Source organism: Sceloporus undulatus, chromosome 1 (assembly GCF_019175285.1).
Source record: "Sceloporus undulatus isolate JIND9_A2432 ecotype Alabama chromosome 1, SceUnd_v1.1, whole genome shotgun sequence".
Lineage (NCBI taxonomy): Eukaryota > Metazoa > Chordata > Lepidosauria > Squamata > Phrynosomatidae > Sceloporus > Sceloporus undulatus.
The window spans coordinates 141728781-141752545 of NC_056522.1; the positions used below are offsets into that span (position 1 = coordinate 141728781).

Consider the following 23765-nt stretch of genomic DNA (forward strand, 5'->3'; position numbering starts at 1 on the left):
CCATTTGGGAGTAAAAATAAATATTTGTAGGGAATCAGCTATCGGGGGGTCAATGTAAGTACTGTATTTAACTCCTATAAAAACTGTTTAACAACTGGTGTGCCATAACAGAGAGTACAGGACATCTCCTCACAGTGTAGTGTTCTCACAGATAGGACTCAGAATACAGCCCTTGCAGCAGCTCTCAAGTCTTAGTAAAAGTACATGGTAAGAGACACTGCTTCCACAGGCAGGTTGAGACTATCACTGGGGTTTGGGCAACAATGTAGGGACAATTGTCCAGTTGGCTCAGTGAGTGAGAATTCATGAATTTTAAAGCTATCTTCAAATTGCATTAGGAAAAGAGTATTCTGAAAAGTAATAGAGGGATCTTGCAGCACCTGAGAAAGGGAAATGTGTAACATAAGCTTTTCATGGACTTATGTTTTGACTGCAGATGTGAAAACTGCTTAAAACTAAAGAATCCTGTGGAAATCAAGAATAAAAATAAAAGCTCACTGTACACAGTAAGGTAAAGAACTAGTTCTCTGTGAAATAATAAGAGCAGTTTATTAGTTTTCCAGTTTGTGGAAACAGCAAGAGGAGAGTACATGGAAATAATTACATGACTGAGCATCACAAATCCCATGTAAATTTAATATGGTAAACAGTTACAATATATTTGTATATAAATGCTGCAGAAGCCTAATATCCAGCTCCTAAGCATATTTTGATTTTATAGGGAATTATTTGTAAGTAAGCATCACTTTTATCTGCCTTCCTACCTTTTTTGTCATCTGAGCTTACAAATACCAGAAATGAGAGAAAAGCTGGAAAGAGAAACACAACCCTAGACTTACTTTGGCTCAGTTCTACAGTACAAGCCCTTTCCTATTGGCAGAAAATATTATTGGATAGAAAAAGAGTTGTCTGAGCATCTAACCTAATAATATACTTTAGATAAGTAGTTGATGAGTTAGGCAAAATTACTTCTTAAAAACCCAAACTCCCAGAACCTCCCATGCCAGCTGGAGGAGATTCTGGTAATTGCAGTCCTAAAAGTAACTTTTCTAAACTCCCAGCTGAAGAAAGATACTGCTTTGGTCAATGAGATATATAAAGTATGCTTTAAAATATGCATGGGCAGATGCCCAGCTTGCAAGACCACCTTGTTGTTGTGCATCTTCAAGTCATTTCTGACTTATTGTGACTTTAAGGCAAATCTATCATGGGGTTTTCTTGGCAAGATTAATTCAGAGGAGGTTTACCATTGCCTTCTTCCGTGACTCGCTCAAGGTCACCCAGTGGGTTTCCATACATGAGTCAAGATTCCAACCCTGATCTTCCACAGCCCTTGTGCAGTGAACAGACCACAGTGGCTCTCTTTGCAAAATCTACTCTTCTTTGAAAATAACAACATCAAACAACTGTAATCTCAAGATCTATCAACCAAAGGATCCTGAAGCAAGAGAGGCTTGATATTGAAGAATCATGAGAGAGAATTTTGTTCTGGGTACCAAAAATAAATGACAGTCATAGTCCTTTGCACAAATGGCTGTATGTGTCATCCATTGCTCCTGCTGTTAAATAATTGGAAGTCATATTTTTGCCAATCTATTACCAGCATACTCTGATCTACCTTCTCACCAGCCCTGTTTTAAAGTATGATTCTTATGAATTAAAATCAGTATATAATAAACTCTTTAGTCAAAGTCCATTTATTAATCCCAATAAGAATAGATCCATTGGAACAATGGAACTTACATAAACTTTGATTTACAAAGTTCCCATTGATTCATTGGCTTGAAACAATAGGAATAAGGCCTGTGTGTATATATAGTATTACAGATTACCACTAGCAGCTTGATCAGAAGCCTAAATTAGCAGCCCACTCACCACCTAGTAAATGTCACATAGCACCTCTGGAGTCTAATGTAACAGCATGGGATTTATGACAAGAGCCCTTCACAGCAATAATTATTAATAAGTAGGAGTCCTTATAATTCTGATGTGCTCAACCAAACTACTTCAACTAACTCCTCTAAGTTGCTTTCACATTGTAGTACATCTGGAGAACTCTTCTCACAGTCTCCACATATTTGTCATCAGGAACAGGTTTCCTCAGGCTTCCCGGCTCCAGAAACTTCTTAATTGTAGGAATGTTACAGATCCTTGCTTTAAAAGCCTAGAAGGAAGCGAGGAAAAGACAAAACACAGACATTATAGCTCCAAAGTGACACTGTTAGAAGTAAATAATACCTAGCACCCTGAATTTGCTTTGATAAAGTCACCTCTTGTACTTTGTTGTGGCAAAGGACACAACACAGTAGCCACTCTCAAGAGGGCTGCAATACTCTGCTACAGCTGTGTCATTCCTTCAAGAGAGAATCACTGTTTAAAACATTTGAAATGTTTACTCTGGAATGAATATAGAAAGTGGCCAAAAACAACATAGGTACTGAGACACTTTTGGCAATACAGCTGTTGTGAAAAAGGATAAACTGAATATAAGATTCACCTAAAGTGTGCACAAAGATTACAAACAATGTGGTGAAGTGCACTCTTTTGTCTGTCTATATGGAATCCCTGCCTCGCCCCTCATATCAGATTTAACAGAAGCCAAATACAGGTGATCAACCCACCAAATAATAAAATATTCCAGTCTACCAAAGATTCGACTGGTCACCTGTACTAACGAAAACATGGCGAGTTTTTCTTTGCTTGCTTTTTGGTTTTTTTGGTACACACTGAAGCAATGTTTGAAAGCAGAGGGTCATGTTAACTGGAAAGACCTTTCTCCACTAACTACATCACAAGGTGATCATTTGTGTTAGCAATCTGTGTACAGTGATTATGGTTCTTCCCTGAGTTAGAGGCACAAGGCTAGAGCTTTCCCTTAAGATGCAACTTCCCTCTTTTTTTTTCTCAGTGCTTTTCAGGTCTTAATCTTCATATTTCTATTCCAACTGCTTATTTATTGTGGTCTTTTAAATTATTTGCAGTTCTCATGTAAGGCCACATGAATTTTTATATGTTTCAGAAAGATTTTCGTAGGCTGCATCTACATTGCAGAATTAATACAGTTTGATACAACTTTAATTGCCATGACTCAGTGCTATGGAACTCTGGGACTTGTCATGTTGTGAGATATTTAGCCTTCTCCAAGATTCCTTAGGCTGGAGCCATGAGCCTTATAGCATGACAAAAGAAAGATGAAAGAAGTGGCTTTCTTCTTGACTCTCCACATGCTGTCATAGCAGTTCCGTTCTCCTTCCTGAGGGAGATGGTTATTAAAAGTGTGCCTTTTGCCACATGGATTCTTCTAGCGCAACAGAAGACACACTTTTATGACTGCCTCCCTCGGGAAGAGAACAGAAGCGCTTTGACAGTATGTGTAGAGGCAAGGAGCAAGCTGCTTCTCAACTGCTCTGTCTTGTCTTTCTTTTGTAATGCAATAAGGCTCCATGACAGTCAAATTAGTTCTGCAGTGTGACAGTAGCCTTAGTGAGGAAACATAGTCCTTATTTCTGAAAGTATGGGTGTGTTTGGAATCAATCTCAATGCTTTAACAGAACAAAACTGAGCTTACTTCAGGATAGACACACATGGGATTACATTGTCAGACTCCTCATATACAATAGACAATTTTCTTGAATAAGTTTTCACGAAATCCCTTTTTGCTTTCCTTTTTGGAACAGTGAGATAGCAATCTTTTTTTTTAAAAAAAAAAAATTAGTAACACACTTAAGTCACATTGCCTTATTTCCCCTGTCCTCCCAATACCTGCAGCTGAGGGAACTCAGCCAGAACACTGGAGGACTTCTCCTCGACCATTAAAATGGCTTCAATCAGTTGTACATCTGCCCAGCTGAACTGGTTGCCAACAAGGAACTCTTGTCCATGATCCTTCAGAATCTGTAACACACCAATAACAGATCTAATTAAAGCTAGTTTTCAATGCAGAGTTCTCCTTATAAAAACCTGCTTTGGGGTCATGTGGCCTGTTATGGCCCAATATCAAAACACAGTATAATGTTCTATAGCAGAAAAATGTGTGGAAAAGCAAGCCCTTTCACACTATACAACTATACTGCTGTGATTCCACGAGTGGTAAAATAGACTGCACTACTTCAAATTAAAGACAGTATATCTTTTGCAGTGCTTCCACTGTATCAAATACTCCTTGCTAGTAAGAGACAAGTGCATCAGGGAGAAACATACTAGTCCAGCTTGGTCCCTGTTGTGCTAACTGCTTCTTGTGGGTATTGCCCCCTGCCTCGCATTTGCAGAATATTCAATAACAAAATAAACACAAATGCATAGGGACACCATCAGTCACTAGTAATGTCATAACAATAACAGCATGGACTGTTAGGGGTGAGAAAGAGGCCGCATTAAGCATGCTGCAAACCCTTGTGAAAGTGGGCAGACTCATATGATCATTGTGCAATACGTGAACATAGATTTAGAGATGCAAGGCCTGCAGATTTGTGAGGTGGGCATGAACACAAACAGTACTTCGAACTTGTTACTCATGGGGCACAATTTTGTTGGGACGTGACTAAATCAGAAGAGGCCAGAAGGCAAGATACCTCTGATAAGGAGAAAGAAGAAAAGGCACTGAAGGCTATTCCTCCCATGACTCAGAAATCCTGTCATGGGTCATACCCAGGTGGGTAAACTCCATTCAAGGAAACAGCTGTAGGCCAGATTTGGGAAATATGTGGCTCTCCAGAAGTTATCAGATTATAACTCCCCTCACCATTGGCCCAGTTGGTTAGGTTTAACATGAGCTGTAATCCAACATTACCTGAAGCATCACATTTTTGCCTTACTCATGTGGTACAGAAACATGATACTGAATAATACCTTTTCATAGACAGGAAAGTATCGTTTTGTTGCTTTTTCAACGATTACAGCAAGTTGCTTCTCCTTATCTTCAGGGGATAAGAAAGGGAACAACAAAATGAACCCCATTAGGTCTGTTGTTCCTTCCACATAGGTGTCAATTCTGCGGAGAGAGATACACAGACACACACCAGTCAGTTTTACTTCTGGCTTTAGTCAGCTTATATCCATCTCATATAAAACAGCAGAAAAGTCATTAGTTTTTTGTGGGTTTTTCGGGCTGTGTGGCCATGTTCTAGAAGAGTTTATTCCTGATGTTTAGCCTGCATCTGTGGCTGGCATCTTCAGAGAATGCTGGCATGGAAGAGAGTTGGGTATATGTGTGTGTGTGCGCGCGCACACGCACACACTCTCTCTCTCTCTCTCTCTCTCTCTGTGACCCTGAGTAGGATTAGGGTGATTTCCATGTTAGTTTGTGTATTGTTCTGTTGTTGACGGCAAGGCCTCAGGGTGGGAGAATATGCAAAAGGGATTAGTGTCTGCTTAATTAGTGATCATTGTCTGGTAGATCATGGCCACATAGCCCGAAAAACCCACAAAAAACTATGGATGCCGGCCATGAAAGCCTTCAACTTCACATTAGAAAAGTCATTGTTTTCCTATGATGCACTAGCATGCAAGAGAAGATAGCTGACACTGTGACAAACTGTACTGTATTGCCAGCTCTTTGCCAATGGGCAATTTTCTCCAATGTGCTGCAAACTGTCAGAAAGAGAACATAAGAGTGGGAGAATGGCTTAATCCTTGTCCACGTGGCAAGAACAGAATATCACCTTAGAACTGGCTGATTTTAATAATTTTCTCAGTTGAAAGCTAAACATTTTACTGGACCTGACTCTACCATGTATCTTTACTGTCTCTGAACTGAGGCACTAGCTGCCAAGGGTGAGGAAAACATACTATGCAGTCATATTTCTAAAAGGGAGCGTTTGATGCTAGACTACTTGTGTGTGTGTGGGGGGGGGGTTAATATTATAGAGGCAACTCTTCTGGCTCTTATTTTGATTTCTTTTGAACCACCTGAGCTCAGCCTGTCAATCCTGAAAACCTTCTGCACGCTTGGGAATGGGATTTCTGATTTGTGGCACTCAGAAAAATTATTTTCTGCCAATTCCAAATGCAAATAAAGTTTGTGTGACTACAACAAATATGAATCAGATGCACAGAGGCAGTCATTCTTTCTACATCCAAGGTGAGGGATTTCTTGACCCGGGGGCAAAGAGTTTCAGCAGGGTGAGTGGGGAGAAAAGGTTTCATTCTAGTGGTGCGTAAGGCTAAGATCACAGAGTAGAGCCAGATGTAATTCTTACTGGACTTTTCCCAAACCAAGTATATAAAGCACAGTTCAACTCAAAGCATATCCACTCAGGGAGATGCCCCAGTGCAACAGCTTTTCAGACTGGAAATCACTTCCATTAAACAGTTTCTTGGTCTTCAAGTAAGTCTGATCATGGAGAACAGTTACTGCCACACTGGCAGAATTAATACAGTCTGACACCACTTTAACTGTTGTGGTGCCATCCTATGGAATACTGGGATTTGTAGTTGTCTCTGACAGAGAAAGCTAAATATCTCACAAAAGTACAAATTCCAGAATTCTATAGTATGGAGTCATGACAGTCAAAGCGGTCTCAAAATGCATTAATTCTGCAGTGTACGTGCAGCATTAGAGAACAGCAGATGACGGCAGGCAGGACAAGGAATGCCTGCTGGCTCCATCCAGGCTGTAGGCTGAAACGTTTACAACCACTGCATGCTTACAGCAGTTTGATACCACTTTAATTATCATGGCTACATAATACAGAGTCCTATGATTTGTAAGTTAGTGAGGCTACTTAACAGTTCCCTGCTGTAAAGTGTTCTAGTGCTGTAGTTTGGAGGAGAACACTAGAGCTCTCTAACAGATAATTGCAAGAATCTCTCCAAAGTACAAATAACAGGATTCCACACAACTGGAAGTGCTGTAAGTAGGTAGTGTGGATATACCTCTTGTTACATGCCTGTCTGAGAGATACACATAGAAAGCATAGGTTGAGTATTCCTTATCTGAAATATCTGAGACCAGAAGTGTTTTGGATTTTTTTTTATGTTGGAATATTTGCATATGCATAATATATTTAGGAGAAGGACCCAAGTCTAAACACAAAATTAAATTATGTTGCATATATGCCTTATACACATAGCCTGGAGGTAATGTTATACACAACATTTTATGTTATACACAACACTGTCTCAGTCAAGTTTTGGATTATTTCAGATTTCTGGATAAGGGATACTTAACCTGTATTTGGAACAGAGCATTTGGCCCGATTTAATTTAAATCAAAAGAATGCCCCTATTTGCAAGTGGCTACTAAATATATCAGGAGTAGCGCTGTGTAGTGATTTGAGCACTGGACTATGACTCTGGATACCAGGCTTCAAATCCCACTCAGTCATGGAAATCCACCACAGGCAAATTCACCATCTTTCAGTCTCAGAAGAAAGCAAAGACAGACCTCCTTCAGTGGATCTGAACAAATCTTGCCAAGAAAATCTCATGATTGCTTTGCCTTAGGGTTGCCACAAATCAGAAATAACTTGAAGGCATGCAACAACAATGCAGATCTGTATCTCCTGGCAGGCTTACAAGGACTTCTGACTCCTAGTTCTTTAATGACAGCGGAAAACAATCTTGTCCCTTCTCAGTCTAAATTAAACAACTGAAACAACAAATGATTCAAGTAACCAGGAGTATTTTTTTAAAAAAGCAGGAAAACAGTGCACTGTTCAGAGCTACTTCCTTGGCATAAAACTCATTTATTCTAAGTGGATTTCCTTTACATCAGGCTCCACCAGGTGAATCTTGGGCTGCATTTGCACTGCAGAAATAATGCAGTTTGACACTGCTTTAGCTGCCATGGTTCAATGTTATGGCATCCTGGGATTTGAGGCTAGATATCTCACCAAACTATAAACCCCAGAATTCCATAGCCTAGACCTATGCCTTGGCTTGGAGGAAGGAAATAAAGTAACTCCCCAATGTTTTCCCTCTCCTAAAGTAGATCATACCCTAGTTTGTATGACCCAAGAGACATGGAGAGCTAGTATAGCACATACAACTTGAGCTAAATATATATATGTGTGTGTGTGTGTATCTGTTACAGTACAATGCTCTCTCCTTCAGGTCCTTCCCATAGAGGTTGTATTTTCCTGCAATGTAGCTGAGAATGGCTCGGGTCTGCACCATCTTCATCCCATCCATTTCCACCATGGGCACTTGCTGGAACAGGAGGGATCCATCTTTCGAGAAAACAAAAATTGAGAGAAAAGTCAAGCTTTCTGTCTAGACTGAATGTCTACCCTGGTACTACAAACTAATATAATCCTACCTGATCTATTATTAGTGCTCAAGAGAAATGTAGGTGCATAGATACATATATGAGGAGACAGATCATTGTAATATCAAGGATAGGGCTGCCAAGTCAGGATCATCACAGGCCCAGAGGTTTCTGGGCCAATCTTGAATTCTTTGCCTTATGCTTTAGACACCAATCACAGTCGCTTGCTGTACAGAAATATGGGATTATCCCTGCATCCTTTGTTTCACAAATCCAGATATGTGAACAAGAGACCATATATGACTATAGAGGTCCAGGCTAAAAGGCAGAAGATATCTACCCATATGAACCTATCCAGGCCATAAGATCTTCAAGAATTGCCTTTTTCTCAGCCCCACCACCCATCACAGGCATAGTTGGTGGGAAGGCAAGATAAGGCCTTTTCAGTGGGTGCTCCTAGGCATTGGAATGACCCCCCTCTTTACTGTTTTTCTGCCAGCAGGTGAAACCCTTTTTATGCCAACAAAAATGGAAAGTTTTTAAAGAATGGACTAAGAATGTATTGTTTTAAACTGAATTGTTTTTAATTGCTTTTTATCTTTTTAAGTGTAGGCTCAAATTGCTTTAAAATAATCTCATTTTAATGTTCACTTTTTGGATGTAGTGGTACAATATTGTTTGTTCTTAAATTGTAAGCTGCCTTGTGTCCCAATTTTGGGAGAAAGGCAAGATACAGATGATGACAACAGCAACAACAACAGGTGTAGAATTGATACTAGTGAGTTATATAGCAAAGAAACTGATAGCAATTCTCCCTTTTTTAGTGCATAAAAATACAGCAATTTTAGGCAAGAAACCCAAGTATGAATAGAATAATAATAATAATAATACACTCATCCCTCCACATTCACTGAGGCTAGGGCCACAGGACCCCATGAATGTGAAAAAAACACAAATAACAAAAACACTATGTTTTCATCTGAGAGAATACCTCTCTAGGAATCTCTAGGTCCTCCAGTGCAAGTCTGTGGTCAACATCTACCAGACTTTGACCACAGAATTGCACTGGAGGAGCTACCAATGCCTAGTGGAGTGTTCTCTCTAAGTCCTTCAGTGCGACTTTTGGTTAAGGTTGACCATAGAGTTGCGCTGGAGGACATAGATATTAATGGAAAGAACATATTAATAAAACCCAACAAATGTGTAGGAATGAGTGTATAATAACAACAATAATAGTAATAATAATAGAAATACAGAAACCTCTGACCAAATGTGCTCTATTTATGCATTTATTCTTGTGATTTTCACTGAGATTGGAAAAGGATTTTGGACTCTACCTCCCAGTATTCCATGCAACTGATGGGGAATTTTGGAAGTTATAGTCCAAAAAAGAAACTTTCCCAAGCTCTGCATTTATACACAATCTCATTACAGAAAGCTAACCCTAAACACAGTACAAAAAGGAAATGTGACCAATGTTGTTCCCCCACCAATACAGTGGTTACTAGAACACTCTTGCTGACCTGCCTCCCCCCTCCCTTCATCCTCCATCTTTTATCCTTTACCCTACCTGGATCCACCTAAATTTTTATCTCATTCATGTATTTGTACATTATGTTTTTAATTTTCTTTTTTGGTTTAATCTCTTTTTTGACTTTATTGTGTTTTTATGCTGGGGGGATGTTGGGGATTTGGGATTTTATGCATTAATGAAATGCATTTAAAATCCCAAAATCCCCAACACTCCCCCCAGCATAAAAACACAATTTACATTTTACTGCTGTAATCCACTTGCATTCCCTGAGATTAAGCAGAATATAAATAAATATTATTATTAATCACTTGGGATCAGGCACATGTTCACTGAAGCTTGACTTTTTTTTTCTGTTTGGAGCCATGAATAGAGCAGAATTAAGCTGTGCACACACCACCCCAAAGTTAAGATTTCAGATTGCAAGATAAAAGCTTAACGCTGGGTAGCATATTTTAGTGGTGAAGAGCAATTGGTGTCTGATTACAAACACGGAGCAGCTACATGGACTAACTAAATCCATGAGCAAGAGCCAGAGTGAGTTCTGCTGAAAACATGACTTAAAGGTCCAATTCAGCTGCCACAAGATATATTACAGCTGAGCACATGCCCCATCTGCTCCTACCCAACTCAGATCTCAATCAGCTATTACTGCAGTCTTGCTCAACTCTTTTTCACTTTATGGTGGTGCTGTGAACAAAAGTCAAACATCAGGTAACTGAGCACAATGAAACCAGTGTATGAGTATACACAGAGAAAGCTTGTTCAGTGCTTGCAGCTACCTGCCTCTTTTTGTTAGATGGTAGGATACTTGTCATTGGCTTGGATCCTAGATGCCCCTCAGTGGAATTCCATACATAACACACAGAAACCTCAGTACTCACCCCTCTGACAAGACTAAACACTGAAACTTCCAGAATGGATCAAGGAATATGCTGTAAATATAGCTATGTTTATAAAGTATACCTACTTCACTATAATCAAAACAATTTATAGGCCCTTCAAAAATGACCAGTTGTTGATGTCACAAAAAAGACATATGGTACACAATATGTTTATGTAATTACAAACATAGGGCAATAGATTACACAATCACTAAATATAATCATGCGGAGTGGAATACGTTTGGCATTTTTCTTATACTATCTGCTATTGTATAGGGTTATTGTTTGTAGTTATCTATGGTGGTAAAGAGGATTAGGACAAATACATATGGATTTCCAGCACACTTGATATTGAACAGGAGCAGTAGTTTAGAAGTATGATTTCTTTTTATTCCTGAGGAGATGTTCTAAATTTCCATGTAATCTCATTTAGTGTTTAACTGATTCAGTTTAAAACATATTCCCATTATATTGTTTGTGTTTATTAGTTTAGATGTCAGTTACTTATAAACTCAGTCCTTGTGAGTGAGAAACAGAGACTATTATAATACTCATTGAAGAAAACAAGCTGATAATGACCAATGGGGGTTAAACGTCTAGTTTAATATCCTGGGAATGGATGTCTTCTATTCTGTCAGTATCCTGTCTTAGTAATAAATAATAATGATTAAAAATTAGTAGTTTATATTATTTCTATAATTATTATCTTCTGAGCTTTTTGTATAACATATCAGGACTTGCATAGATATCCCTCCAAAGAATTACGCCTCAACAACACCTTAAGAAAACGCAAGCCTGTAACTAATATTGTCATTTTATAATTTTTCCCCGCCTGTATGATTCTTAACACTTTTGCCTGATGAAGAAGCCTGTGAAGCTTGAAAAGTTTGCATCATATATTTCATGCATTTTAGCTGGCTGAATAAAGGTATCACTGGTTTGTGGATTTTGGATGTTATTGTAAATATCTGGACTCTATGCATGATTACATTTTAGTCATTGTGGAGTCTGTTGTCCTGTTCCAAGCAGCCCAAGATTGTAAAAGGACTCCCTTTACTTTCTTGAGGCTGGCTGGAAGCGAAGTTCTACCATGCTGGCTAGCCCTAGCCTTAAGCTGGCAACACAGTCACTACACAACACAAGGGCATCTCTGCTTGACATTTCCTTTTCCACCTTCTAGGCCTATTGAGGGAAGTGGGGAGTGAATGGAAGAATAAGGTGACAATACTATGCCTGTACAGTAGCAACTGGAGCCTGCATAGTGGGATGAGGCTCCCACCAATACCAGACTTCTTGCGCAGTTTCCTGCTTCATCATCACTGGCGCATTTTAACTTACCCATCAACCTGCGACAAAGGAGAAATCCAGAATGTACTGCCTCAGCCAGCTGTGACATTGTTTAATCCACTCAATCTGGGATTTTCCATGTTTTCCAGGACAAATGGCAACCCTAGCTATGAGGGAATGGGCAAAAACAGCTCCCCAGCTCAGGGAAAGCTACCAGTGAGTTGTAGCCCCTGTCCATTCATGAGAAGGCAACTCCAGATGCAAGCCATTGCTGCTATGAAGGAATCATATGTTTACATAGGTACCCCTGCTTGAAATACAAGGCAGTAGTTCTCTCTCCCTGCTGCTCACAAGTTCTGCTTTCTCTTTGTTCCTGCTCTAGCAGGGACTCTGCTTGACATTTCGGCCAAATGGTTCCTGGTTCATCATAGGCTTACCTTGAAGCAGCTTCTCATATTGTTCTCTTGTCTCTAAAAATTCCTCTTCACACTACAAGACAGAAACATTGAGAAGAAATTGTTGCAAAATTCTAGAAATTACGTCCCTCGCTTGATTATGACCCAAGGACGAGCACCCATTGAGATTTCCTGGCTTCAAAAGCCACACTTTAACCACGAGTATTTCAAAACGCAACCAAACTCTTTCTTATCAAGGTTTGTATGTTCCCAAGATTGAGTCAGATTTCCAAGGCTGCTTTCTTCACTTCTGATGAAACTGCATTCCTTCCTGTACCCTACTTTGATACCAAGTAATTTTTTCACTGATTCATACATACCAATTGCATAAACACAAAGATGGCGGGTGGCAGGGAGAGAAACACAAACCACAAGTACACTCACCCAAATGCCTTGAAATCTGACTTTTGCTCTCCCTATTAACTAAACCTTTTTTAAGACAAAGGTTTTAGACTAGCGGTCTGAAAGTCGTATCATATGCACTGACTTAAAATTGCTAGAAAAATGTATGTACCAAGTCAAAAAGAAGCCAAATCTCCATATTAACTTAGCACATGTAACAGGATGCCATAGACACTGTGGAAATAATGTAACTTGAAACCACATTAAGTGCTGTAGCTCCATCCTATGGGAACCTGGCACTTGTAGTTTCACAACTTCTTTACCAAACAGTGCTAGTGCCTCACAAAACTACAAATCCCAGGATTCTGTAGGAGCCATGGCAGTGGTGTCCAACTGATTTATTTCTATAATGTAGATGCACCCTTCCGTGCATCCTGCTAGTCTGGCCCAATGCAGTACTCAAAGCAGATTGCATTAAAAACACTGAATAAAAATGATTAAAGTCAAAAGCAGTATATAAAACCCCCTCCCTACTCTCAACAGAATACTTAGATCTTCTCCTCATCCTCTTCTGTTTCCAGGGGGAACCCATGTTTCTAGCCCTTATTGATTTTTGGCTGTATATCTTGAGACACCATAGCAAAAGAATTTCAACTGGCCTATCTGTACTGAACAAGTGGCTCAGAGTCACAGTAGTATAATCGTGGTCATAACAGATTCAAATGTCTGGATAGACTTAAAATGTTCAGTAATTATAAAATAACATTAATAAATGAAAACACTTTAAATACAACATCTTGAGTATGCATGGCTTTTCGTCCATTTATTCTCTCATCAGCAGTTCTGAAAGATGTGTTTGTAGATGAGAAGGAAATAGAATATTCCTCTTAGACTACAGGGGAAGAATGAGAGGAGGAAGTAAGTCTACAAAATCAACTTTGTGGCCCATAGCCTCTTTTCAGAAAGAAAATTTTACCTTGCTCCCAAGGTCCCTACAACCTTATCTATCAAGATGTAGTAAAAACCTGAACAATAACATCTTGAGAGATATATATTTTCAAGCTGTAAAACTGACATATCCCAGCCTGGTGTTTCTTCTATTTCTGCCTTTTGTATGTAGGCACAATCGTCCAAGAAAAATACTCCCATAACACAATTTTTTATGTAAGCCAACCAGGGAATACAGACCTCCACACCAGCTGCTGCAAACAGCCATCGTATGGACTCCATCTTGCCTCTTCCATCAAAGTAATACAGCTTGGGCTTTTCAGCCATGATTTCACAGTTTCTTGGTCTCCTAAGTAGAAAAAAAAACCCCAACAAAACAATGCTAGTGTTAGCCTTGCTGAAAAACCAATGGACAAGGCAGAACAAAGTAAGGTGATCCGAGCAAAATACCCAACCAGATAATATACTCCAGGTTTTTGGTTGAACTTCAAAGGAGCTATCCAAGTTTCAGAACCTTAAATGGACCAAACTCCAGAGCAGATTCACAGCTGCAATGGCATGGAAACAGAATGCAAAAAGAAAGTACCAGGTTCAAAGGGTTCCCCACTATATAAAATAGTGTTCACATGCAGAACATTTTACATCCCATTAAATTCAGAAAAACCACAGAGATGGTATTACTGTTCTCCTGGTTCAACTGGGAAAATGACACGGGACTGACTATAGGATTCCTAAGTGGAGTGAACTGGACTTCTGCCACAAGGGAGACAAGTTTTGGAGTTCTTGTTAGCATTATGGCCAAATATTAAAAGCTGCGCTGTGACAGAAAAGAGATAACTTGTATTAGTGACCTTGTATTAGTGACTTTTTGTGTTTCCATTGCAGTCTGAGGCTGGGGAAATATATGAAGGCTGGGAAAATTATATTACATTTATACCATGTCAATATCACTGGTCTTCGGGTTGTCATCAAAACCAGAGAACATCCATGGAGGAGGTTTTATTTATAACATATTTTATTTGTAACACCCACCCCAAATTTTAGCTACCTGTGCGGTGAGTGGAGAAGAAGCAAATTAAAAGAATATAACTGGAATAAGACCTTCAAAAATGTGGCTCCTGTGTGAATGTGGATAGTTGAAGATCATGGAGCTCTTGCAGCCTTGTTCAACCAGGAGGGATACTGGAAAGCTTTGACTCTCTGGCTGACCATGGGTTCTTGATTTGCTACAAAAATCCCTGTTTAAACCAACCACAGTTTGTCCTAGTTTGGACATAATGCCAAACCGTGGTTAATTTGAAGCAGATTATTTCAATATCTTCTCTTCATACCTATAGCTTGTTTGCATAATATACAACCAACCCGGGCCACTGAATCTGATAACTGTTATCTCTCTTACAGTACAGTTACTGGCAGTGATCTACCAAAGACTTAAGGCAAAAATATTTTGCAACTCATCCTCAGAAGGGATGAACCTCTGACCTTACACACAAAACAAGCATAGACTAGCTGCACACAGGCCACTTGACATAAGGATCAAGACAGCCATTAAACCGATGTGAATTCCCACTTATGGCAATAACATCTTAACCCTTCAGACCTTGAAACTTCATCCCAAGATGTACAGCTCTCTGTAAGGATAAAAGTGAAAGCACAGCTCTCTGTCTGTCAGGGTGACAACTCCAACACCATGAAACGTAGACACCTGAAACCTGACAAGGGTACTGAGGAGTTCCTAGGGATGTATCTGTTGAGTAATTTGGGGGTTCACTAAAAAAAAAAATAATTGAGTTTGACTCCACTTTAACTGCCATGGCTCTGTTCTACAAAATCCTGGGATTTGTGGTTTTGTGAGGCTCCAGCATGCTTTGGCAGAGAAGGCTAAAGACCTTCAGGAATCATTTACCACCAATAAGCCCTGGTGCCATGGCAGTTAAGGTGGTGTCAAACTGCATCATTTCTGAAGCATAGATGAATACTGAGTTAAACACCAAACCATGTCTATCTTCAATCACTAAGCAGCACACTGCCCTTAACCAGGACTCAATTTTGCAAGGAGTACTTTGACGCTACTCTCTCTGCCAGAAGTTATACAACTGCCCTCTTTGCTTATGGGGCATCTTGCCTCGTAAACAAGAAGTAGGCACTGCGGATCCTTTTGTCAGGATGCTGTGGGCAGCAGGTGTGCCTCGGGATCGCACTATCTGTGGCTTCATTCAAATGGGGGCATACACCATCTGTCCAGCTCCAACAGCTGCACCAACTGGCTAAGAGTTGTAGCAAACTGAGGATGATGATGATAGTAATAATAATAATAATAATAATAATAATAATAATAATAATAAGGATCGAGGTGGGGAAACACCACATCAGTTAAACCACTTAGAGAGTGCCAAGTTTACTGATCAGCGGTATAGAAATATACATGCTATTGCTATTAAAAAACAACAGGTAAAATACACATCAATTTAACAAGACATACATACAGTTAAAAAGGACAAGATATACACATATTAAAACAATCCACATTTAAAATTCACAATTTTAAGACGTTATCTAGATAAAATTATCTGGATTGTAACCAATGTGTGAGCTACACACTTTCACTAGATGACAGTGCCATATTTCCCCCATCTAAACAGATCTCAGAGATCTCAAAAAGAAACCAAACTGGCTTCTATGACTAAGGGACAAATAGACATGATTAACATTTCACTCAAGCTGAACTCTACATTCTTGGAAGCAGAAAAAGCATCCAGTCTGTTGAATGTCTCTAGTTTCCAACTGAAGGAATCCTGAGGGGAAATTATGTGTTGGCACACAAACAAAGGTCCACAGTTTTCAGTCTCCCTGCACCCCTTACAAGCAGGAGAAATGCAACTTTTGAAGAATAACCCAATGAAGACAGCCAAACTACTGGAGACAGCAGCCACTTATTAGGTGACAAGCTCACATGAAAGGGATTTCAACTGTTCAGGACCCAGGAATGTGGACCAAGGTGGCCAACTCAGAGAAGGAGAAAAATATTTGTTATTACTTCATCTCGAACGTGAAGATGGTCCACAGTGAAATTCTGTGGCAAGAGCCAATTCTCAATATTGCAACACCAGAAGAGGAAGAAACAATAGAAGAGTATTGGTTAACAAGGCAATGTGCAGAAAAGCAGTGACTTGACTTTTTTTGCCATATAGTTTAACAGATGTTCTTTGCTAATGTTAATCAGTGTATTATTGTTATTGGGTACACCTTCAAGCCGTTACAGAGATCCTAAGGTTTTCCTGGCAAAATTTTGTTTGGAGAGAGTGTGGCTTGCCTAAGATCACCCCACTGGGTTTCCATGGCTGATTTGAACCCTGGTCTCCAGGTTTGTATTCTAATACACAAATTACTCTACCATGCTGGCATTAAAAATATAAAAGAAAATACATTCATTTATTATATCAAGACTTCCCAATGGTGAGGTGGGACCCCCGAGAGGGCATGAGAGTTGCTAAAGGAGGGTGCGAGATTTGTAGGCTATGATTCCCCCCTCCAAAGTTTTTAATGTGTAAAATGTACATGTGTTGAGCTGAATATTCAGTTTACTTAAATAAAAACTCTTCTAATTTGAACGATATTATTTCCTTATATAATGCTAAAATATGAATATACATGAACGTGCAAATGAAAACATGAAAATAAACAAAATATTTTTATTAATATACAGTACTATGTCGAGGGGCAGTACAACGTCCACGTGCAGATGTAAAAAAAAAAAAAAAGGGGGGGGGTTCCCAAGATTTAAAAGTTTGAGTACCATGGCATTATATTGTTGAGTGTCCTTCAAAGTTGCATGATGTCCACTTCTGTGAAAGCAATTTTGCATTTCCCCCTCCAAGTGGGCAGGAAAGAAGAATGAGAAGAAGAGTGATTTTTAGCAACAGATAGCAGGAAGGGTTAGGCACATCTTTTCTGTGGTTGATCTTATCCAAGGTTACTCTTCCATTTAAAAACTATTGGGAAAGACAGAGGGGACTTTGGATCATGTCTATTCCATCCCTCACAAGTGGACTATATGACTCTTATCTAACAAAACAAACATTAGTGAAATCACTTTTTAGACTATCTCCCAGAAACCTCCCCTTGTCAGCATGGTCTCTGGTGGGTTCTTTGAGTTATGGTTCAAAAATAATAATAAAAAAACTTTCCCCAAGCCATAGATAATTTTCAGAATTTTGTGAAGACAAATAGATACCTAAACGTTTTTCACATGTAACCTTTCTCAGTCTGGTACCTTCTAGATATGATGGACTAGAACTGGTATCACCCCAGTCTCCATGTTGGGTAGGAATAATGGAAGCTGGTGTCAAACACATTTGGAGCACAATGTGTTGGGACAGCTTGCGTTTGGACTAGTTATCACCTAGACTGCTGCCACACTACAGAATTAATGGAGTTTGATAACACTTTAACTGTTAAGGCTCCTTCCTATGGAATTCTGGGATTTATAGTTTGTTGTGGCACCAGAGCTCTCTGATAGCGAAGGCTAAATAGTTAATGAAACTACAAAACGCAGAATACCAAAACCAGAAGCCATGGCAGTTACAGCGGTGTCAAGCTGTATTATTTCTGCAGTGCAAATTCAGACTCAGTTATCTCCAATGTTTAATTCTACTAGCCATTCAACCCTTCACAGCCCTAACTAGGAGTAAACCAAAATAAAGGGCTTGTCACTCTCCTTGAGTAGTGGAGGAGTAGATGGGAGGTGTATACATTTTCTCATAACTCCCTGTTCTTAGTGCAAAAGACCAGATAATAGAAGGAAAGAACAGTCTGTACAATGAGAATGTTCTTGCATCAGTGTGCAGTTTGGAAAAAAGACAGTGCTCTTGATCTATAAACGTCTATACATGGCTATTGGGCACAATAGTAAACCACATCTCCATTTATCAAAGAATTACCAATAGTCAACTACTAAGAATGCCTGCATACCTTGCTCAAAGGCTTCCTTGGAGATATTTTTTGGAGAAAGTGCTAGAAAAAAAAGGAATAGAAGATGCCGAAAGGAAAGGGAGGGAAGGACTGATGTGAAAATGATTTTTTACAAAGGTAAGTTAGTGGTGATTTTTTAAAGATCCACTATTGGTCCTACCAGTTTCAAGGAAGTACCAGCACAATGGAGTTTATCACAAGGAGGAGATTGGAAGTTTATCCCATGAATATCCTGGAAAAATAGCGTAATATTGTGAAACAATTTCACACGACGTCACACAAAACGATTTTTTTCTAGGATATTAAAGTGGTCACAAAGAAGCATTAATGCACATCTTTTTACTTTCGCGATTTCAGCGACACTGCATTTCTAATATCACTTTATTTGCACAACTGCATGTGATAAATCATTTGTGCAATTACTTGCCATTTTTGCTTCATTTGCAAGATGCTTTAAATGTGCTTTAGTCTCTCTTTAATGCCGAAATTAGCCCCAATGTGATAAATTACAAGGAGGAGGATGCTGGGTTACCCTTATCCTTCCCTTAATGGCTTAGGCTTCATGCCTGTAGAATACAATGGATATGACAAATAAATTAAGACCACTCAAGTTATGAAGTCGAAGGCTTTCATGGCCAGCATCCATTTCTCTGAAGATGCCAGCCACAGATGCTGGCGAAACATCAGGATGAAACTCTTCTTGAACATGGCAACATAGCCCAAAACCCCCACAAAAAACCCCACAGTTATTTCATCATTATAAATGCAAATATGTGTCTTTAAAAAGCAACTGTCAACGGATAGTACAGAAGAAATGAGACCCTGTCAATTGCAAAGGGCTAGTTGATATTAGCTTTAAAAAAAGAATAAGGCCTGGATCACATTGCTCTTTGAATAAAGAGATCTCAAGTATTGTTAAAAACTGAGACTCACAAGTCAGGAGCATGTTTTAGAAATCCCACTCCAAATACAAGGCAGGTTTTGAAGGTTACCCAAGCCAAAAAAGTTGCCTTTATTTGCTATTCTCCTTTGGGATAAGCATGAATATCTCACAACTGATAAAGATACTAATAGCATCTTCTTATCTAAACAAACTTCTTCAATGCAAGAGTATGCAAACTTGCTAAATAGCATATAATCCTTTACAAAGAAGAAAAGAGAAGTAAATTATTCTCATCTCTAATCAGCTCTTTTCATGGCCTCTAAAGTTCCATTGCCAGATGTTAAGATCATCCAGCTACTTATAAGGAATAGTTTGACTATTTGTTTCTCTGTTCAAAGATGTTTCGAATAGCCAAGAATACTTTCTATGCAGTTCTTAACACCACGAGAGCTTCACTACTCACGCCAGCTTTTGTTAGTCTTGTCACAGTACTTGAGGAAAAATATTGGCTTGGGGAAAGTACGGGAATCCTCCTCCCCAATGTAGTCAACTGACACCAAAACATAACTGAGTTGTACTTGTTGTTTCGGACTTCAGTGTGCAGAAATGTGCAGCAGCCATAGTCAGTGGGAGTGGGAGTCATAACCCCCAAATGTAAACTTTTCCAAGCCCTGGAACACAACTGATCACAAGGCCAATCCTTTCCTTCTTGGCAATCTTACCAAAACAAACATATCGATGCTGGTTCTATCTTTTTGATTGCAAACCAAGCCTCCTAATGCTTCATACAAAGTTGCTCACACTTACGTGCCCTTCTCTCCACGGCCGCAACAGTGTTAACCGCAACATAACACATGTTTTTAATGTTTCTGCCCCATTCGTTTGTAGGGATGAACTTTTAGCCTCCAGACTTATGGACCAGTTCTTTCCAACAGAGGCCTCTTTGTTCAAGCAACTATGTTTCCCATCCTCCAGGCCCCCCTTCACTTCTCATGTGCCACTGCTAGTGGCCATCTCCAGGAAGATGAGACTGCCCACACCCACCTCTTCTTGCAAAATGTGCAACATCTTGATCTCCCAGCCATGGGCAAGCACTTAGGAAAAGTTATTTTGAGGAAGAAACGGGCCACAGTCCTCCAGATTCACTGATCATTCAGGCTGAGGGACCGGAGAAGACCCTGGCCTCATCTCCTTTGCAGAATTAATGCAGTTTGACACTGCTTTGACTGCCATGGCTCAGAGCTATGGAATCCTGGGATTTGACGTTTTGTGAGATGTTTAGCCTTCTGTATCAGAGTGCCACAGGAAACTATAGATCCCAGGATTGCCTAGCATTGATCCACAGCAGTTAAAGTAGTGTCAAACTGGATTATTTCTGCAATGTGGATGCAGCCCCACTCCAGAAAACAAGGACTTTTCTTTTCCAAGCTCTGTGAGAACTGCTTCTGTATTATTACCACTTTAACAGGACCCAGAGCAGCTGCCATCAACTAAACTGCCCATCCAGACCCCTCCAATGGCCCATCTCACTCCATATTTTCGGGAGGATTTGGCATGGGACGGGGGGAATAAAATCAGCCAATGTGGTTTGAGCATTGGACTACGACTCTGGAGACCAAGGTTCAAATCCTGACTTGGCCATGGAAACCCACAAGGTGGCCTTGGGCAAGTCACACTCTCTCAGCTTCAGGGGAAGGGAATGGCCAACCTCCTCTGAACAAATCTTGCCACAAAAACTCCATGGCATGGTCACCTTAAATGCACCATAAATTGGAAACAACCAGGGTGACCAGATGTCCTAATCCAAAATGGAGGACAAGGCACCACAAAATGTAGGACCTTCCAGAAAAATGATTCTTTGTGTCCCCCCCCCCCATGTTTTAAGGAGAGTTATGGTTTGACACTTGTATGCTGCAGCTGTATATGTGTGTGGATGTCTTTTAAAGTAGATAAATAAGCATTTAAAGAAAGGAAAGAGAAATGGAGGACACACAACCAAATAAAAGCTGAAGACACTCAAAGGGGTTTATAACACAAAGGAGATCAGGAGTTTATCCCGTGAATGTCACAGAAAAATTGCATAATTACGCAAAGCGATTTCACACAATGTCGCACAAAACCCACCATTAAAGTGATCACAAAGAAGCATTAATGCACACCTTTTTGCTTTTGGGCTGTCAGCGACAATGCACTTCCGATATCACTTTGTTTGCACAGCTGCGTGCGATAATCATTTGTGCAATTACTCGCCATTTTTGCTTTATTTGTGGGATGCTTTAAGTGTGCCCTAATCTCTCTTTAGTGTGATAAACCCCATAGAAATGCCAATCTATGCTTCTTAGCCCTGCTCAAAATGGAGGGTGTTTTCTTGTGGAGAGAAAGCTGAAATGGAGGACAGGTCCTGAAAAGGAGGAAAAGTCTGGCTATCCTGGAGAGGAAAGCACACAACAACAACAACCACCACCACCACCACCACAACAACAACAACAGAAGATCAGAGGTCTCTTGAAATTTCAGGATAAATAAGTCCCAGGGAATGCAAAGCACCCCCCCCCCCAGAACAACACTTACCAAGAAAACGCCATTGCAGACTCATCTGAGGGTCGCCACAATCAGAAAGAAACTGAAGGCACACAACAACACAATGCTTGCAAGAGTTAACAGCAGCACACCCCTCCAAACCCTTTCCCCACAGAGCCCCAGGCTGCTCTTCAAAACAGGGGGCAAGCAAGGAAGAAGCACCAGCCCCATCACCAGTTCCAGTCCCATCACAGTCCCAGTCCCACCAGGTCCCTTTTTGCACCTTCCCAGTCCCAATCCCAATCCCAGTCTCATCACCAGTGTCACCAGTTTCTTTTGCACCTTCCCAGTCCCACCAGTTCCCCTTATGCACCTTCCCAGTCCAAATCCCAATCTCAACCCCACCAGTTCCCCTTTTGCATTTTCCCAATCCTAATCCCAAACCCATTCCCACCAGTTCCCTTTCTTTCCCTTCCCAGCCATAGTCCCACCCCACTCCCACCAGTTCCCACTCCTAATCTCATCACCAGTGTCACCAGTTCTCTTTTTGCAGTGTCCAGTCTCAATCCCAATCCCAATCCCAGTCCCAGTCCCAGTCCCAGCCCCTTCCTTGCCTTGGACCCACCTGAGGCTCTTCTGCCTGCTGCCTCGCAAGCACTCACTGTCACTAACTTCGCAGTCGCCTGCCTTGAAAGCTAGTTACAGCAGAGCAGTGGCTCCTCCCCTCTTTTCAACAGAGAGGGGGAAGTGGGCGGGGTCAGGACGAAAGGGGACCTAGCCAATCAAAACAGACCTCATTTACATTTCCCGCAGAGCCTCTTGGGAAACAATTTAGCACCTCCTGGGAAAGGACTTTGGGAAAACCGGATGCCGTGGCCCACCGCTCTGGCTTCTGCCCGTCAGCCTTGATTACTACGTGCCAACTCTCATTTAACAGGCAAGTCACAAAAAGGCTCACTGTAACCGAAAGGGCTTATGGTAAAACGTGATATAAATACCGATTGGGCCTCTGTAAAACTTTGGATGTGAGGGCGATCTGGCTGAGACATCTGTCACCCCATTGATCGCCAGGGTTGATTCGGCTGATCTGGCTGGCTAGGCGGGTGTCCCCTTCCTCCCTCACCGCTCCATGTGCGTCCCTCCCGAAGCTGCGCGCTCGGTGGAAGAGGACGACCGGTACCGTTCTTCGGTCAAGGGTATACGATAGCTGCGCTCCCCTGCTAGAACCTCCAAACAAGCTCAAGGTCCATTTGTAGGAGAACGTAGGGTAGTCAAGCTTCCAAGACTCCAGACCACATCCAAGTTCGGCACTGCATGTGGCAGTCTGCCATTCTTTTCATTCATTCATCATCAATGTCACTACTACTACTACTACTACTACTATTATTATTATTATTGACTACTATGGAAGCAGTCAAGGAACCCAGGAATCCCCGAAGAAGAAGATCCACGCGTGCTTTATTCATTTAATTATAATAACATTATTTATTTATTTCTACATGGGGTGCTCTTGACAAGATCCCCCCCCCTTCCAGGAGGGTTTGCCATTGCCTTCTCCTGAGGCTAACAGTATGTGACTTGCCCAAGGTCTGTGGCTGAGAAGGGAATCGAACCCTGGTCTCTAGAAAACATCCAGGGGGAGCCGGGTTGGCCATATAGCAAAGTCCAACAACAGCCAAACAACAATACCTTTATGGGACCAACCGAAACACATAATATAGTCCCACTCTGTTTTTAT

General features: G+C 40.6%; 1 protein-coding gene across 4 annotated transcripts; it reads right to left on the reverse strand.

Moving 5' to 3' along the window:
* Positions 1–523: 523 nt before the first annotated feature.
* On the reverse strand, positions 524–22775 carry LOC121931233 (glutathione S-transferase 3-like). 4 transcript variants are annotated; one of them, XM_042468727.1, is made up of 8 exons: positions 22653–22713; positions 22079–22130; positions 13894–14002; positions 12346–12397; positions 8036–8168; positions 4849–4990; positions 3763–3894; positions 524–2164 (listed from the first exon to the last, which is right to left on the reverse strand). In XM_042468727.1, the coding sequence occupies exons 2-8, from the start codon at positions 22090–22092 to the stop codon at positions 2021–2023; spliced, it is 726 nt and encodes a 241-aa protein (XP_042324661.1). In that variant the 5' UTR covers positions 22093–22130; positions 22653–22713; the 3' UTR covers positions 524–2020. The 4 variants fall into 4 exon arrangements, with proteins under 4 accessions (XP_042324661.1, XP_042324680.1, XP_042324689.1 ...); XM_042468746.1 differs by lacking the exon at positions 22079–22130 and having other exon boundaries at positions 22653–22775; XM_042468755.1 differs by lacking the exons at positions 22079–22130; positions 22653–22713 and adding an exon at positions 20315–20453.
* Between the last annotated feature and the right edge of the window lie 990 nt (positions 22776–23765).